This window comes from Meles meles, chromosome 10, assembly GCF_922984935.1.
Source record: "Meles meles chromosome 10, mMelMel3.1 paternal haplotype, whole genome shotgun sequence".
NCBI lineage: Eukaryota > Metazoa > Chordata > Mammalia > Carnivora > Mustelidae > Meles > Meles meles.
In genome coordinates, this window is record NC_060075.1 from 17,775,108 (window position 1) to 17,791,034 (window position 15,927).

General features: G+C 49.4%; 1 protein-coding gene across 1 annotated transcript in view; it reads left to right on the plus strand.

Annotated features, from left to right (window-relative positions):
• SLC13A4 (solute carrier family 13 member 4) overlaps positions 1–15,629 on the plus strand; it is a 39,600-nt gene extending 23,971 nt beyond the window's left edge. The window contains exons 9-16 of the mRNA XM_046021330.1: positions 3,446–3,565; positions 4,517–4,618; positions 5,928–6,029; positions 6,768–6,865; positions 7,063–7,187; positions 10,418–10,579; positions 11,807–11,944; positions 14,031–15,629. Of these exons, the coding sequence (XP_045877286.1) occupies positions 3,446–3,565; positions 4,517–4,618; positions 5,928–6,029; positions 6,768–6,865; positions 7,063–7,187; positions 10,418–10,579; positions 11,807–11,944; positions 14,031–14,168 (985 nt within the window). The 3' untranslated portion in view covers positions 14,169–15,629. The remainder of the gene's footprint in view (positions 1–3,445; positions 3,566–4,516; positions 4,619–5,927; positions 6,030–6,767; positions 6,866–7,062; positions 7,188–10,417; positions 10,580–11,806; positions 11,945–14,030) is intronic.
• Positions 15,630–15,927: the final 298 nt, after the last annotated feature.

Below are 15,927 nucleotides of genomic sequence, written 5' to 3' on the forward strand. Positions count from 1 at the left end.
GCAGCACCAGGGCCTGACGATAGGGCAGGAAATGGACCTCGAGCAGTTTCTGTACCAAGAGGGAAAAGGGACGATGGAGCATGACAGTTCAGGGTGACTGGAGACAAGTGGGGTTCTGCTGGGAGAGACCACGGGGGCCACCCAGTCCACGGAGAGGACATGCCTCCCCACGACGCATCCAGGGAAGCAAGACTGGAAGCACCGTGGGCCACACTGGGTGAAGGGAGGTGTTCCAGACCAAGACAGCAGTGAGTGGGAGGACTCAGAGGCAAGAGAGCAGAACACGTAAGAGAGAATGGGAGAGGGCAAAGGGAGGCCAGGGAGGTGGACATGCAGATCACAAAGGACTTCTGGAGGCCCACGAAGGACCTTAGATTTCATCTGAAAGGCCATGGGAAGCCTTTAAAGAATTTTAGGCAGGGAGTGAGGTGATAAGATTTAGAGTTTGGAAAGCAGGCTCTGGACTAAAAAAATGAAGAGAAAGCATGCCTCCTTTCAGCAGAAAGACAACTCGGACACCACTGCAGACACCCCAGAGAGATCTGGCGGTGGCCTGCTGACCGAAGCAGTGGTGAGGAGGGACGGTCAGATTTGAGATAGGCAGAGGTAGGCTTGACCAGAAAGAACCAGAGAGAGGGAAAGGCCAAGTCTGATTGTCAGAGTCATGGCTTCCACAGCTGGGGGGGGAACAGAGTTGCCCTCGATCAATGAGCAAAACAGGTAAGGAAACATTTACAGGTTGAGATGGCCAGAGGGATACACAGCACTGAATCTCAAGAGAAGTTTCTAGGCTAAAGTCATAGATTTGGCGTCAGTGGCCTTCAGAGCTGTCTTCATGAGCACCAAACCTGTGCAGTCACACCAGACCACCATGCTCGGAAGGGCCCCACACTTAGCTTCATGCCCTGCTCGCGACATCTGGAAATTCTTTTTTTTTTAAAGATTTTTATTTATTTGCTTGACAGACAGAGATCACAAGCAGGCAGAGAGGCAGGGAGAGAGAGGGAGGAGGAAGCAGGCTCCCTGCTGAGCAGAGAGCCCGATGCGGGGTTCAATCCCAGGACCCTGGGATCATGACCTGAGCCGAAGGCAGAGGCTTTAACCCACTGAGCCACCCAGGTGCCCGACATCTGGAAATTCTTAATCATTTTTGAGCAAGTGGCCTCATATTTGCATTTTGCACTAGGGCCCAAATTAGATGGTAGTGGGTCCTGGTGGGATCCATATGGAAACTGAATCCAAGGGAGGGAAGGAGATCGATCACTCAGGGAGACTATATAGAGTAAAACGAGCAGAGGCCATAAATATGAAGCTGAAATATTTAAAGCAGACTATAAATGAGAGAACAATAGGTATCACACGAGGAAGAGGAAAATCCAGAGTCATTCTGTCCAAGGGAAGAAAATGTTCACGGAGGAAGGAGTGGACCACACTGTTTACTGTGGCTGAATGACTAAGTAGCAAAAGAAGGACAAAAATGTGTCAGTTTGAGTTGGTGACATGGAGGTTACTGGGACCTAGGCAAGAGCAGTTGGTCAAGTGATTGGAAAGTGAAGCCAGATCTCAGGGAGTTGAGGAGTGAGCCGGAGGTGGGTAGACAGAGTGGTCTGCGGCAAGAAGGAGAGATATGGGATGATGATACAGGGACAGTCGAGTGGGGCCAAGGAGGGTTTTAAGATGGGACACATTGGAATGTTGATAAGCGTGTCCAAGTGAGAGTAAAATTAAAGATTTGGGAGAGAGGGGATGGTTGATAGAGTGAGAACACAAGAAGGCCTCTAGAGCAGAGTCGGGAAACGGATCACAGACAAGAGGAGAAACACACCTTTCATTTTAGCAGGAAAAGGAAGGAAGGAAAGAAGCAAGGAAGGGAGAATGGGGTGGGGGAGGAGAGGGGAGAAGGAAGGACCCATGAAAGGTTAAGACCCAAGTCTCCAAGATCTGAGCTTCAGAGTCCTCACACCTCATCACTCTGTCCAGACTCTGAGTTTCTGCTCTTTAGTTTCTGATTCACCCTGCTGTTGGGCTAATTCATATTCTCTTGGTCTCCTTCCTGGGTTTTGTCATGGTACATTTAGTCGTAACTGTGGCTTACGTGGACAACAGGGATCCTGTGAAAGGATGGTGGGCTCCCTGGATCTCCACTGGTCTGAACAGCCACCATGCTGGTTTTCTTGGCATTGGTGAACAGACCGCCCCCACAGTAATTCTGGCAGTGTTTCAAAAATTTAGAAATTAGTTGTTACACTTTCTAAAGTGCCATAAATGGGAACAGGCTTGCACGTGTATCCACAAACGTCTACTTAATCTATCCTAAAACCCATTCCCTTTCCTGGGTCCAGGAATAGGGCCTAGATTTCTGTGTATGGAGAAGAGACGACGCAACAGACTTGATGCCTGTTAGCCCAGTACAGACCAGAGTGAGTCACTCAATGACTTCTACCCTCTGGTATCCTTCTAGCTCCAAAAGCCCTTCTTTCCACGCCCCCCCCCAACCAGTGACCCACTGGCCCTTAGGGTAGGCCCAAGCTGTTACAATTTCCCAAGAAGCATGTGGATGGTAAAGGTAAGTCCCTGACCAGACCACAGGGCAAAAAAGCAGACGTCCCTACGAGGACAGACGATGCAACTCTTTACCTCCTGTTCTTCCAGTGCATTCTCTCGGGGTGGTGGGGGAGGGCTGCTCTTGGTCTTTCCCTTTTTCCACGCAGTGCCTAGTGTGAAAAGAGGGGCAGTCTCCTCCCACCTTAGAGGTGGGAGAAGAGCCCAAGAGGAAAGGAACACAGGTGATGTCTAGGCTGAAGTCATGGCTCACATGGGGCTCATCCCGGCTCCCCAGGCAACAACACCTGGGCTGGGGGCCACAGCTCTTCCTGATGAATGACGAGTTGTCCAGGTCACCTCCCTGAGAACCTAGGATAGCACTGGACGTTGATGAACGATTTGGAGATTATAAGTCACGGTTCTCCTAGGGGCACCATTCATACGTGGAACCTTCATGATGCTCTGGAGTCCAAACTTGTCCCGAGTCAGTGCCAAGCATCCCCCCAACCACAGCTCACGTTCCTTCAGGGACTTTATAAACCAAGTATACCAGATGCCCCTTTGCATTCTCTGTTGTCCTGAACACCAGATGAGTAAACTTGTAAGCATCTTCACACGAATTAAGAGCAGAACAGCTCCTGCCTGGTTATCCTGAGTGCAACACACACGGGCGTCAGTGGTGCCAATCTGGTTGCTTAGGTGCCCTTTCTAGCTTCCTTCGTGATGCTCGGCTGGGCCCTGTACAGCTGCCAGCTGTCACATATGTGAGTTCTAATATGTCACCACGTCCTTATCATTAGCTCTGATGTGTGTCTTCTTAGGGAGCCGTTAGCTTATCGCCCCCAGAAACCACATGGAAATCCAGCCTTTTCTCATCACTGACCTGGTTCTTTCCCTCCAGCCAGTACCCAGCTGCGGAGGTGGTCAACTTCGGCACCTGGTTCCTCTTCAGCTTCCCCATCTCCCTCATCATGCTGGTGGTCAGCTGGTTCTGGATGCACTGGCTGTTCCTCGGCTGCAAGTGAGTCCCAGGGCCCTGCCAGCGAGGCCCCGAGGCTCTGCTATCCATCCACAGTCATGGCAGAAGCCCTGGGGAGCACCACTCAAGGGGGAGCTGCCGAATGATGACAGAGGATGCGTGAGGAGAAGATGCCGGACTAGACGGAGGGTGGGGGCAGTCAGCGGCATCCCCTTCTAGACACTCTAAACGTACATGGCCTCAGCACCTCACTATGAGCTCTGCTATGGAATGTTCTTAATTCCAACTCACTGGTTAAAGGAACCGTCAGACTTATAAAAAGTCTGAATGGGAGGGTGATTAATGTAGTTTCATTTCTCTCAAAACATACAGAGTAATTTGAACTAACTTCAAAAGAAACGTGACTCCAAGTATAAGTTTCCTGAGGCTTAGTTTTATAGACGTGAGAATTCACACATAGTAGTTGCATGAAATATTCATGTACCTCTCAGAATCGTTAAGTTAGATATTCCCCCTTGCAATGTTGCTTCTGATATTAATCTGCCTAGCAAGCTTTCTTCATAACCATATTTCGATCAGCCTCAAACACATAAAGGGAAGATATATATGACTCCCATTGTTCAGGGTATGTTCTCTGAGCTGCCTTTTTTTTTTTTTAAATAACTCAAAGGCTATCAAACCAGTGATAGCTGTACATTCTGTATCTCCAGTACGTAAAAACTACCGCACATAAATATACTCGCCCAAGTCTGTATGATACTTCACATCGATACACCAGAGATGTACCCGAATGGATATACCCAGAAGCTTAGGGGAGGGCTGGTGGGAGGCCGTGTAACCTGGCAGACGAAAGTCACAGGAGAGCTGGGGGTGGAGAGAAGAGAGGACAAGTGATCACAGCAAGCCCGCAGTTTAGCATTTGCTTAATTCTTGATTTCTCCCGGCCTCAGAAACACGTTTCCTTTATTCTGTTCTCTCCTTCTTCCTTCTCAGCTTTAGAGAGACCTGCTCTCTGAGCAAGAAGAAGAAGACCAAAAGGGAAGAGGTGTCAGAGAAGAGAATCCAAGAGGAATATGAAAAGCTGGGAGCCATTAGGTAAAAATCAGCCATTCACCCTCTCCCTTCTCCAGGAGGGAAAACACAGCAGGTATAGTGAGCACACAAGCAGCCTTGTCCTCTGCAGCCCCTTGAGCTGGGGAATTTTCCACAACTATGAATCCAGGCATTTAGAGACGCTATTGAATGCCCAAGTCCAGCGGGCCAGATTCCAGGTGGCCGCCCTTCCCCTTTGCCATTTCCCAAGTTCAAGGTATAGCCACAGTGTGGGGGTGGGATGGCGCACACGGGGCGGCCGGGGAAAGAAGTGTGAGACAGCACAGGCACCCTCTTGGGACAGGTCCGATTCCCCATACAGCCAGCACCCCGCACTGCTCTGCATGGGCCACGGCCAGGGCTGTGGCCACTCCAAATACTCCTGCATTTGACGCCGTCAAATACAGGCCTAAAGACAGAGGGTGTCACCACCCCGTCAGCCACTATCAGCTTCCCCCAGTGACCCCCGCAGCCTATTTGGTGCCATTTTTCTCCTTTTAGGGCAATAGGCAGCTACAGCTTTGGGCAAAAGGATCCCGGTATAAGCAGTATTTTTAAATGTTTTAATTTATAAAAGGAATACCCATTCACTATAGAGCATTTAGAAAATACAGGAAAACATAAAGATAAAACTAAAATTGACTTCTCTTTATTCAGTGTTAACTGTTAACAACTGTTACCATAATGTACTCTTCCTTCCATGCTTTTTTTGTGCAAAATTGTATGTATTTTTGCTAAACTGCAGTCCAAACTGAACACGGTTTTATAGCTTGTCTTTTTTCACTTAGCATTAGACTGTCCTTATATTCCCAGGCCGTGAGCTCTACAGTGCAGGCCTGATTGCTGGGTGCATCTCACCAGAACCTAGTTACACCAGAAAGAATCTGACGTGATGGGATACCACTGAATGTGTAGATTGCTTCCACTTTCAGTGTTTGATTTTTAAATAGATAATATATCATCAAATTCCCTCCGAAAGGTGGCAGCTGCTCCAATCCCATCCGCGGAGCGCTGCGGGCCTTTTCCAGGGCCTTCTCCCGGAGGCCATACTCTGTGTCGTAGAAATGTGTGCTGCTAGGCCACCTCCTCCCTTCCCGCCTCTGCTGCTCTAGGAGATGTGGGTGACGTGGGTGATGTGACGTTTTCTGGCATCTTCTCAGCCTTCTTCCGCTTCAGCCACTTGGAGCAGTGGGGCAGTCACTGTTCTGTCTCCAGGACGGGGGCTCTGAACACAGGCGCGACCCTCGCAAAGTGAAAAAGCGAACAGAGACCTCCCAGGTCCTGGAGCGGCTTTCCCTATTGTATCTTACAGCTATCCTGAAATGGTAACTGGATTTTTCTTCATCCTGATGACCGTGCTGTGGTTTACCCGGGAGCCTGGTTTTGTTCCTGGCTGGGATTCTTTCTTTGAAAAGTAAGTGGTACTGTCGCCTCCGTAAGAATCACCCCCTGACGCAGACCTTCCAGGCAGCTCCCACCAGCGTCCTTCCTGCACTCGCAGGGGCAGCAGTGAGCCCAGGAAGCTCTCCGTCCCCCTGAAAGCACCCCCTTCTCAGGGAAGCCAGTGTGGAGTCAGGAAGAAAACACTGTGTGGCGTCTGAGTCCGGGGTTGGCATCTGGTGCTGCCCGGACGAGCCATGTGACCTTGTCTTGTTACTTAGGCTCTGGAAACCTCAGTCGTCTCTCAGGTGGCTCTGAGGCTTAAAGACCAAATGCCCCTGGGAGAAACGGAGAATGCAGCCAAGGCCTTGGCCCCCGGGCCTTCCCTGCAGGACACCCGAAGGCCGGCCCACAGCTCTCTCCGCTCGGCTTTTCAACCAAGCAAAGACACACACACAGAGGTTCGACCCTTGCAGGAAAGAGAACTCATCCTTTTCAAGTCTCCTTGACCAAAATAACTCCCGCTCTCTCCTTAGAACAGGCGTATACAGCCCCACCAAGACGTCTACCCTAGCCAGGCCCAGCCTCCAGACTCCAAGTCTTGCCCCCTAAATCCACCGCTGGCTAGCATGGCAGCAGCTGCTGCAAGGCAGGCTGACCAGCCCCAGGACTGGGTTCTAAAAAGAGGCACTGTGTTCAGACAGTCCTGAGACACCGTGCTCCCCTCCCCCTCCTGACCCTCTGCCTCCAGCCCTGCTTGTCTCTTTGCTAGGAAGGGCTACCGCACCGACGCCACGGTCTCTGTTTTCCTCGGCTTCCTGCTCTTCCTGATCCCAGCAAAGAAGCCCTGCTTTGGGAAGAAGAGTGATGGTGAGAGAAGTTCAAGGGAAGAGGTCGGGGCTAGCTCTGGTCAATCATACCCAAGTCAGAATTTTCAGAAGAGCCTTACCAAGGCCTTTCTGAGTAACCCCCACCCCAAGTCACTGGTTCATCAGTTAGGCCCTTGTCTCCACAAAGCCCACCCATGAGGATTCATCGGGCTCTTCCCCTGTCTACCTGTGGTCCAGGACAGAACGAAGAGCCCTCACTGGGGACAGAGCCCATCATCACCTGGAAGGACTTCCAGAAGACCATGCCCTGGGAGATCGTCATTCTGGTGGGAGGAGGCTATGCTTTGGCTTCTGGCAGCAAGGTAACTCTTGAATTCTGTTCTTAAACCAAAGATTTTTTTAAGCGGCTTTACCTGAGTCATTTTGATTCCAGGAGGAAGATTCAGAAGCGCTGAGGGAGAGGTGAAGGTTCACCCCAGGGAACAGTAGAGCCAGATGTGGATTCCCCCGTCCTGCCCCAAGCTTCTAAGCTCATGCTCAGAACAGATGTACAGATCAGCTGTGCTAGGGAGTCCCTCCCGCCTCATTCACGGGCCCACAGGGCCATAGGCAAAAGATTTATCAGCTTGTATAGTCATCTCCTGGGCATTTGACAGTGGTGGTAAGACATGTGTCTCTAAGGGTCCAGGACACCCCACATGGACACACAGCAAACTGCCCCTCAGTCAGTCCATTTGCTTACGTTCAGCCCCTTTGGAGAATGTGTGCTAAAGCTGATGTACCTGCTATGCACGCGCCCTGGTTTCCTGACTGGGAGGAGCTGGGATGCGATCTTATCAAGGGGGCCGGTGAAATAGTTGGGTTTCCTCGAGTGTTAGCCCTTCCTGAAATAGGAAACGATCCTCCAAATCAATCAGGTCACAGTTTCTCCCTCGGCTTTCATTCATTGATGTGACTCACTCTTTGCCCACTCGTTGAGGGCCACACCTATCTGCATCACTAACAGTAAGATCACAGAACCTTCCACTGGGAAGGAACCTTGGACACCGAGTCCGGTCTCCTACCCGGTGAGAGAGTTCCCTGCGTGACACCCCTGGGCTTGGACAGCACCAGTAACAGGGCACTCCCTGGGCGGGGAATGAAGAATTGTTCTTTTCTTTTAGCTCAGATCTTCTGTGTGCCTTCCACTATTGGCTCTGGCTCTGTCCTCTGAAACCCCAGCCTAGGTAATAATTATCAAAGTCATTAAAAGTTACTAGATCCCCTTAGATCATCTTTTTCCCCCCAAGAAACTAAAACTCCCTAGTTCCTTCAACCATTCTTCAAGAAGTAGTGACCTCTTACCATGCTGGTCTCTCCTCAGGACTCACTACACTTTGCCCTTGGCCTTATTTAAACGTGGTCCAGAGGTACTCAGTCTACTGCAGAGTAAAGGAGTCATATTACCCAAGCCCCGTCTCTCACCTCTGATGCAAGCACCAATCTGTATTTTTATGGAAGCTTTTATAAGGCATCACTGGCACTCAGATCAACTGAATTTCAGTTGTTAGTTTTGGCCTGAGTCCAGCCTGGGAAGATTTTTTTTTAACCAAAATTTTGTATGTATTACAGATAGCGTACTTGATATTTCTATATAATCTACTGACTCTACTCATTTTAATCATATAATTCAAGTATGCTATAGGTGATTCCTACCAAGTTTGAAATAATTTCAGTCTTGAAATGAGGAAAATCCCATGTACAATGTTTTTGTATCAAGGTTTAAAAAAAATAAGACTTCCTTTGTTGTGCTTTTTTCTAACTTGGCAATCTAATTTATCAATGTATTTCAAATTACAGTATAAAATAGCTTCTGGGAAAAAAATTGCTATTAAATTCTTTCCACTTTACTTCTGAATACTATCTGGATAATGTGCTCAGTGGAACTCCATTTAGTTATAAGTGCTGTTTCCACTCAGCTAACTACTCTTCCTCCCCTTTGTCCCCTGGGTAAGGTTTAATGTGCTCTAAGAGGTAACAGTCACAGAGTTCCTGTCAGCCTCAAAGCTCTGTACAGCTCTGAATTGCTGTAGTCCTCCTGTGTTGGATTTGCAGCTCACAGGCAGTGGAGCAAAAAGAGAAAAGTGCTCCAAGCGGGTACCTGGATGGCTCAGTTGGGTGTCTGCCTTCGGCTCAGGTCATGATCCCAGGGTCCTGGGATCGAGTCCCACATCATCAGGCTCCCTGCTCAGCGGAGAGTCAGCTTCTCCCTCTCCCTCCTGCTCCCCCTGCTTGTGCTCTAACAAATAAATAAATACAATCTTAAAAAGAAGAAGAACAACAACAACAAAGAAAGTACTCCCAGGTAAAATGGCCACAGCAGAGAGAATTCTGAAGGCTTCTGGTCACCAGCTGTCTACAGGCTTGCCTTGTGGTGGCCAGGGTGCTGTCGACATCAAATAGTCTTTGGTGCATTCGGAAAAGAGGAGAAAAAGCAGTCTGCTGGCAATGTGGTGAGGCTATCCTTAACAGTAAAATATGAGTAGGACTTACGGCTCGAGGAATCATAAAATGTCTCACCTTGCTTTGGGCCCACTCTCCATGTCTTTAGTGGAATTGTAGTCTCTAGGGTAAGCAGAAATAGAGCATATCATCCATAGAAGGGAGAGAAGGCAGGGAGGCCAGGAGAATGCACATGGCAACCTGTTTTTAGTACAAAAAGTCAACGGTGTCCTTTATTTTCTAAGGGAGGGAGGGAATCTTCACCATTGGCAAAGGAACAGTTTCCAACCAAAAAAGTTCGTCCAAGTGGGAAATAACTCATTTATTAGAGTAGATCTGTATAAATTTTGCTAATGGAAAAGGTTCAAGAGTGGCAACATGCCCTCTCATCTTGTGTTGTAAAAAAGCACTGGTGGATTGCAGACCCCGACGTCAGCCGTGATGAGACGGAACCTGACACAGGACGGACCACCATGACTAGCTTTGTAGGCCAGCCAGGTGGCACCTTCCCACTGAGAGCGGACAGACTGGGAATCCCTCTATGCAAAGCTTCTGGTGTTCAGCCCTGCCCACAAACCACAGGAAAGGTTACTGTCCAAGGATGTTGATAATTTTCCCCCTTTTACCAGTGATAAGAGAGCTAGATTTCAAAAGCAGAATTAAGGATTATACTGCAGAGTCTGTGTCAGAATCACCGTTGACTGGATGCGCAGACTGAGAATGTCAAGAGGCTGGAGAGAGTAATGAGATTGAAGTTGAGAGGCCTGTGGCCCCAAAGATCTCCAGCCCCTGCCAAGCCATCGTGGCATAATCCTGACAAGAATCATAGCCGTTAGGATGGGCAGCTCTCCATGCGTGTGATAATTGTCCAGGAAACCCTGAGACTGAATGTTACACAATCATAAGGAATTTTCTGGGCTGTAAAAACCACCTCATCATTAAGTCAGGAATGCCTCTGGATCTAGTCTGACTGAAAGTAGGAAGGCAAATTAGATGACTCCTCGTGTTTCCTTCCAGGCCCCCAACATCCCTGACCTTCTGGAGTCTAAGAATTCCAGGGGGAATGTGCTCTTCTTCCTCTCTTCTTACTGTATCACCCATCTCCCTGCAGAGCTCTGGCCTCTCCACGTGGATTGGGCACCAGATGTTGTCTCTGAGTGGCCTCCCACCGTGGGCTGTCACCCTGTTGGCATGCATCCTGGTGTCCATTGTCACAGAGTTCGTGAGCAACCCAGCCACCATCACGATCTTCCTGCCCATCCTGTGCAGCCTGGTGAGTAGGGCATGGCTCCCAGATGTCAGGACGGGCTTCCTCGGGCCCAGGGAACAGCTTTCCAGCTCTACTCTCTCCTCCGGTCATTGCCACAGACTTCACTGATGGGTGCTCCAGCCACAATATGGAAATGAAGCATTTCAAATTAGATAGACAGACAGACAGACAGATAGACAGACAGATATAAATTGTAGCAAGTGTCCTAGAAACCCTTTTCCGGAAGACTAGGATTAGTTTAGAGATAGTCTTGAATGGAAACAAGAATGCACAGAATATCCGTAAAACTCTAGGATTCCAGTTCCTCACAATCATCATTTCTTTCTCTCCTAAGACCTAGGAGTAGGGCCAGAGGGAGGAGTAACTACAGAAAATGGGGGCAAAATGCTCCCAGAAGTACACTCAGCTATAAAGACCAAAACCACAGCTCCATCAGCGCCTTCTCCGTTTCTCTCTCTGGGAGGGTCTGAGAATTGAGGCAATGCCAGCCTTATCCCACGGTCTCAGAACAATTTGTTATTCATGAGTGAGGGGAGGGGCGCATCTCCCAGATCTCAGCCTGGCTAAGCAGCCCCCAGAGTAATGCACCAGACCCAATGCTGCCTCCGTCCCACTCGTGAGGTGGACCCAGCAAATGAAGGCTCCTCCCCATCCCCAACAAAATAAAACCCTTCCACTCTCTTTAACCCCAAACTACCCCAGCCCCTGTCTTTGCTGTCTGCTCAGATGTCCCCTTCCAACTGCTCCATCCTCTCTTCTGTGTGAGCACAGGAGTGCACTCAATGAAAACTCAGCGACAGGGAGGGCGAGACCACGGGTTTCAAATCCCATCCAAAGCAAGCATCACCAAGAGAACACTTTAGTTCTATACTCCGAGGGTGAGGGACCCCCACCTCAACCAAAGCAGCTTATTCATGGGATTTGGGTTTGAAGAATGACTCTCTTGGCTAAAGAATAAAATTAGTCCAGCACCAAAAAATGAAACATCCCTTCTAGGAAGGAACTCAGAGCCCATGTTTCCACGGGAAGTGACTGAGCAGCATGAGCCCACTTGGGTTGCCCAGCACTGTATGCCCTTGACGATAGTGATTTCACGGCCCCCAACACATGATATCCAGCCAAGGTTAGCCAACACCAGGCCACCATTTAAAGCATGTTTGTGATGTTAAGCCCAAGAAATGCAAGCTGCATCTCAACGCTGATGTTTCTGTGACTTCTCTCTTCTCCTAGTCTGAAACGCTGCACATTAATCCACTCTACACTCTGATCCCAGTCACCATGTGCATCTCCTTTGCAGTGATGCTGCCTGTGGGCAATCCCCCCAATGCCATCGTCTTCAGCTATGGGCACTGCCAGATCAAAGATATGGTAAGTCGTGGGTGCCCTCTTGCTGCAGTGAGGACAGGGCCGGGCGAGTGGCTCCACAGCCTTCTGAAGCTTATCATTTTGGAGCAGTGTCTGTGGTCTGTCAACACTCAGTCCAGCGTGGTCAGACGAACGGTGCTGGCAAAAAGGCCTTCCGCCAGTCCACAAGCACCAAGGATAGCAGGAATGTGCTCTCCCACCCTTACCTGGGATATACAGAGACAGCTGGAACAGACATGAGATGCGGCCCAGGGGAGGAGGCACAAGGCTCTGCCTCAGTTTCTTCACTGGGCCAGTGGGGACAATCATTGCCAAAGCTGCTGGTTTACCCACGGACACGAAGTAGGAGAAACTGTAGGAACCTAAGGTGAAAGGTCTGAGGGGACAGGGCACTCCCACTGAACTCTCCCCAACGCAAGCCCCGGAAGCAATAATGGCAAAATGGGGCGCCCACACTTCATTTCCTAGTTCTCAGCTGGGCCCCCCCCCCCAAGATGGCTCTGAGGAGACATCTGGTCAGTGTTGGGCCTGTTTACCCTCCACCCCTCAACCTATACCACTGCTGTGCTCCTGGATATCCAGGCCGCTGGGGGACGGGGGGAAAGGGGAAAACGACTCCTAGTTACTGGGGCTGGGCTGTCTGAAATAGGGCTCAGTCCGCTTTGCTGAGGGTCTCACACATTCTTGTTCACTAAAGTCCAAACTCGTTCCCAGCAGCCCTGTAAAAAGCAAACGGAGGAAAGGGAGAGCTTCAGGCTGGTGGCAGATACTCAGATCCTTTCTACTCATCAAACCGCTCAGGGAAGTCATCTGTGAGACTTCAGGGAAGGGAGGTCACAGTCACGCCACGCCTCTCCCCCCATCTCTTAGTGCACAACAGTGTCTGCTCAGGAAGAGTTGGGACCAAGCTCAGTCCCAACTCTCCCGTTCCGCCACTTCCTCTTCTGGGTACCCCACCACTCACTGCTGCCCCCACCACCCCCTGCCATCTTTTCTGGAATCAAGCAATCAGAGACAGCGCCTTTCAAAGGCACCAGATGACAAGAAGTAGGCCAGTCGTGGGTTCTATTTCCAGCCCAGGCACTGACCTGAGGCCTCCATTTCCTCAACTGCGAAAGATGGAGGTTATATGTTCTGCGGGGTTCCTTTCAGCTCTGAAGGACTTTAACTGAGCCCCTTTAGAACCTGCCTCCTCTGGATACAGACCTGGGCAGTTCTCCACACCCAAAGCCCAGGGGGAACGATGATTTATAAGTCTGGGGCTCTGGCCAGAAAGCGGAGAAGCCAAATCATCTAGTCACCTGCTTGGAACAATTTCCTAGCATTCATTTTCCCTCACAGCTTTCCCAACTCTGTGCCAGCCAGCAGGCCCAGGATGGCTACAGCAGTGTGCTTGGGCCCTCCCTGACAGGCTGCCAGCTTTCCTTACTGTCCGTTTTTCCATCCGGCCCTGGCTCTGCCATCCATCATCCCTCACACCTGCCTCAGCCTGTGTCAGTTCCATGGCAGAAATGGGAGGGTTCAGGGTCACGGAGGTGACATTCCCTCAGCAGAAGGAAGCAAAGCTAACGTGTCTGTGTCGCCCTCCCATGGAAGGGCTGAGCACAGGCAAGCTGACCTGGTTCTCCAGGTGAACCCAAGAGACACCACCTTCCATAAGCTGTTCCTTTGGGAAGGAAAAGAACAGTTAACAGTAGCGAAGCTTTGGAGAATCAGGCCTCTCCTACAGGTCCCTGTATGTGTCAGCACATTAAAGGCTTCAAGAAGTTCCTGCCTTAAAGCAGTTCCCGATCATGTAGCTACAGGATCCTTGCGTAGCCCAACTCCGAACGTTCTAAGACCTGGTGTTCCCAGTACACGCCTTCCAGGCTTCCACTTGAGAGTAAGAACCCAAGTGGAGATGGTCCTGAGGGCCTCTCCCACCCTTCCACAGTCCCGAGCCACTCTTGGAGGCAGCACTACAGATCCCTGGCAGTGACTGGGCACAGATCAGGGCCAAGGCTTGGGTGGGGGGCACTGCTAAGGAGCACTGGGGGATCTGGGCTACTGCCTGCTCAGTGACTACGGTGGGCTGGTTTGTGTCCTACAGGTGAAAGCTGGCCTGGGGGTCAATGTCATTGGCCTGGTGATCGTCATGGTGGCTATCAACACATGGGGAGTTAGCCTCTTCCACTTGGACACTTTTCCTGCCTGGGCGAAGGTCAGTAACATCACTGATCAGGCCTAACACAGGTGGGCAAACGGTCCAACTGAAGGAGCTGCCAGCACCTACCAGAATCTGACCAAGAGGCCAAGAAAGCCACCAGGAGCACACAACCACCAGAAGATTCTGCCATCTGCCACCTCAAGTGAAGTGCAGCAAGCCTCCAACAACCAAAACACATGCCTGGATATTAGTGCCTTCTGCTCTGCCTTCCTTCCTTAGCACCCTAGTTCAGGAAAACCTGTGGTCTTTCTCACTTCCTGTATCTTGAGCTCTCCAATTCTTTCTAAAGACCAGAAGAGAAGAAAACCTTAGTTATCCCTCAGAGGCTAAGCCTCACAAACTAGCCTCACTAAGTTTATTCTTAATATTTTAACCCCTTTTTAGGAATTGAGGGGAAATCCAAATCATCCTCCCTACGCACAAATAATGAAACCAGTTACATCTCCTCTTTTGGAGGAAAATCTCCCCCCAGAATTTTCCCTTCAGTGTTTCTATCCTAAGCTCTCACCACAAAAAAGCAATCTTGGTAAGTCCTCTTTGTGGCAATCAGTACTCTCTTATCATTACTTAAGCATCTCCCTTCAGTGGCTTCTCTCTCCCTTTGGCACCAAATTCCCATAAAGAAATAGTGTCCTCCTTTAGAAAGGGGTGGGTAGGGTTCTCTTGGTCAAAGGGGAAGAAGGCACATTGAAATTAGTACAGGTATCCCCCACTTTTCAAAAGTTCCAGTTGTACCACTTCACTTTCACAAAAGACCTACATTAGTACCTGTTTTCGCTAACTGGAAGAAAATGAAGAGGATTTTCAGGTTTATGAGAAAAGTCCAAGTAGCATTCAGCACTGGTGTTGCAGCGAGCCCTCAGCAGTGCACAACCTGAGCAGCTGGAGTGCGGCCACCATGCTCCCTCCTGGGAACCTACACCCAGCATCTCAGCATTCAGCTGCCAAAGCTGTGAATATCTGTGCTTTATTTTGTGCACCCGTTAGAAAGTGTCCAAAGGTATTAGAGGAGCCTAAGAGAGGTTCTTTTTTAGGTTTGTGAATGCTCAGATATTTTTCTACATAAATGAATGGTAACTGTTTCTTTGATCAATGCCATCTCAGCTTACAAAAGGTTTCATAGGAATGCTCTACTTTTGGATAGCGGGGGATACTTGTCTCTCTCATCACTTAGCACTAATCCTCAATACCACTGCATTGGGTCAGCTGGGAGGGAGAAAAAACTCATAGCTGTCTTACTAATGAGGCCAAAACTATGATTAAGACCACTGTACTATTAATGACTGACTAGCTTTCTTCTGGATATAAGGAGTTTGTTCCTGAGAAGACAAGTACAGAAAGTTTCAAACCCATCTGTCACTTTCTACAAGTCAATGAGCCCCTTGAGGAGAGAGAAGATGTCTTATGTTCCTTAAAGTCTCCAGCAACTTATACAATATAGTGAACTAACTACTCAATAAATGTTGCCCATGAGAAAAATCACTCTGGAAATCAAGGCCTCCTGCTTCCTCCTAAATACCATGCCATTTTCTCCATGACAAATGTCCTTGCTATACAATAGCTCCCAACACCCCCTGGCTTGTAGGCAATACATATTTCTGATTTCTACCACCAGTTCCTTGCTAAATCAGTCTTTTTGGAAAAGGAATAACCCCACCGTTACTCCATTCTTTTAACTGATTTTAAGTTACTATTGATAGCAGTTTTCCCACACAGTAACTTATCAATAAAGTCACCTCCTTAGTTTATCAAGTTATCTGTGAATTCTAAAACTTTTGTG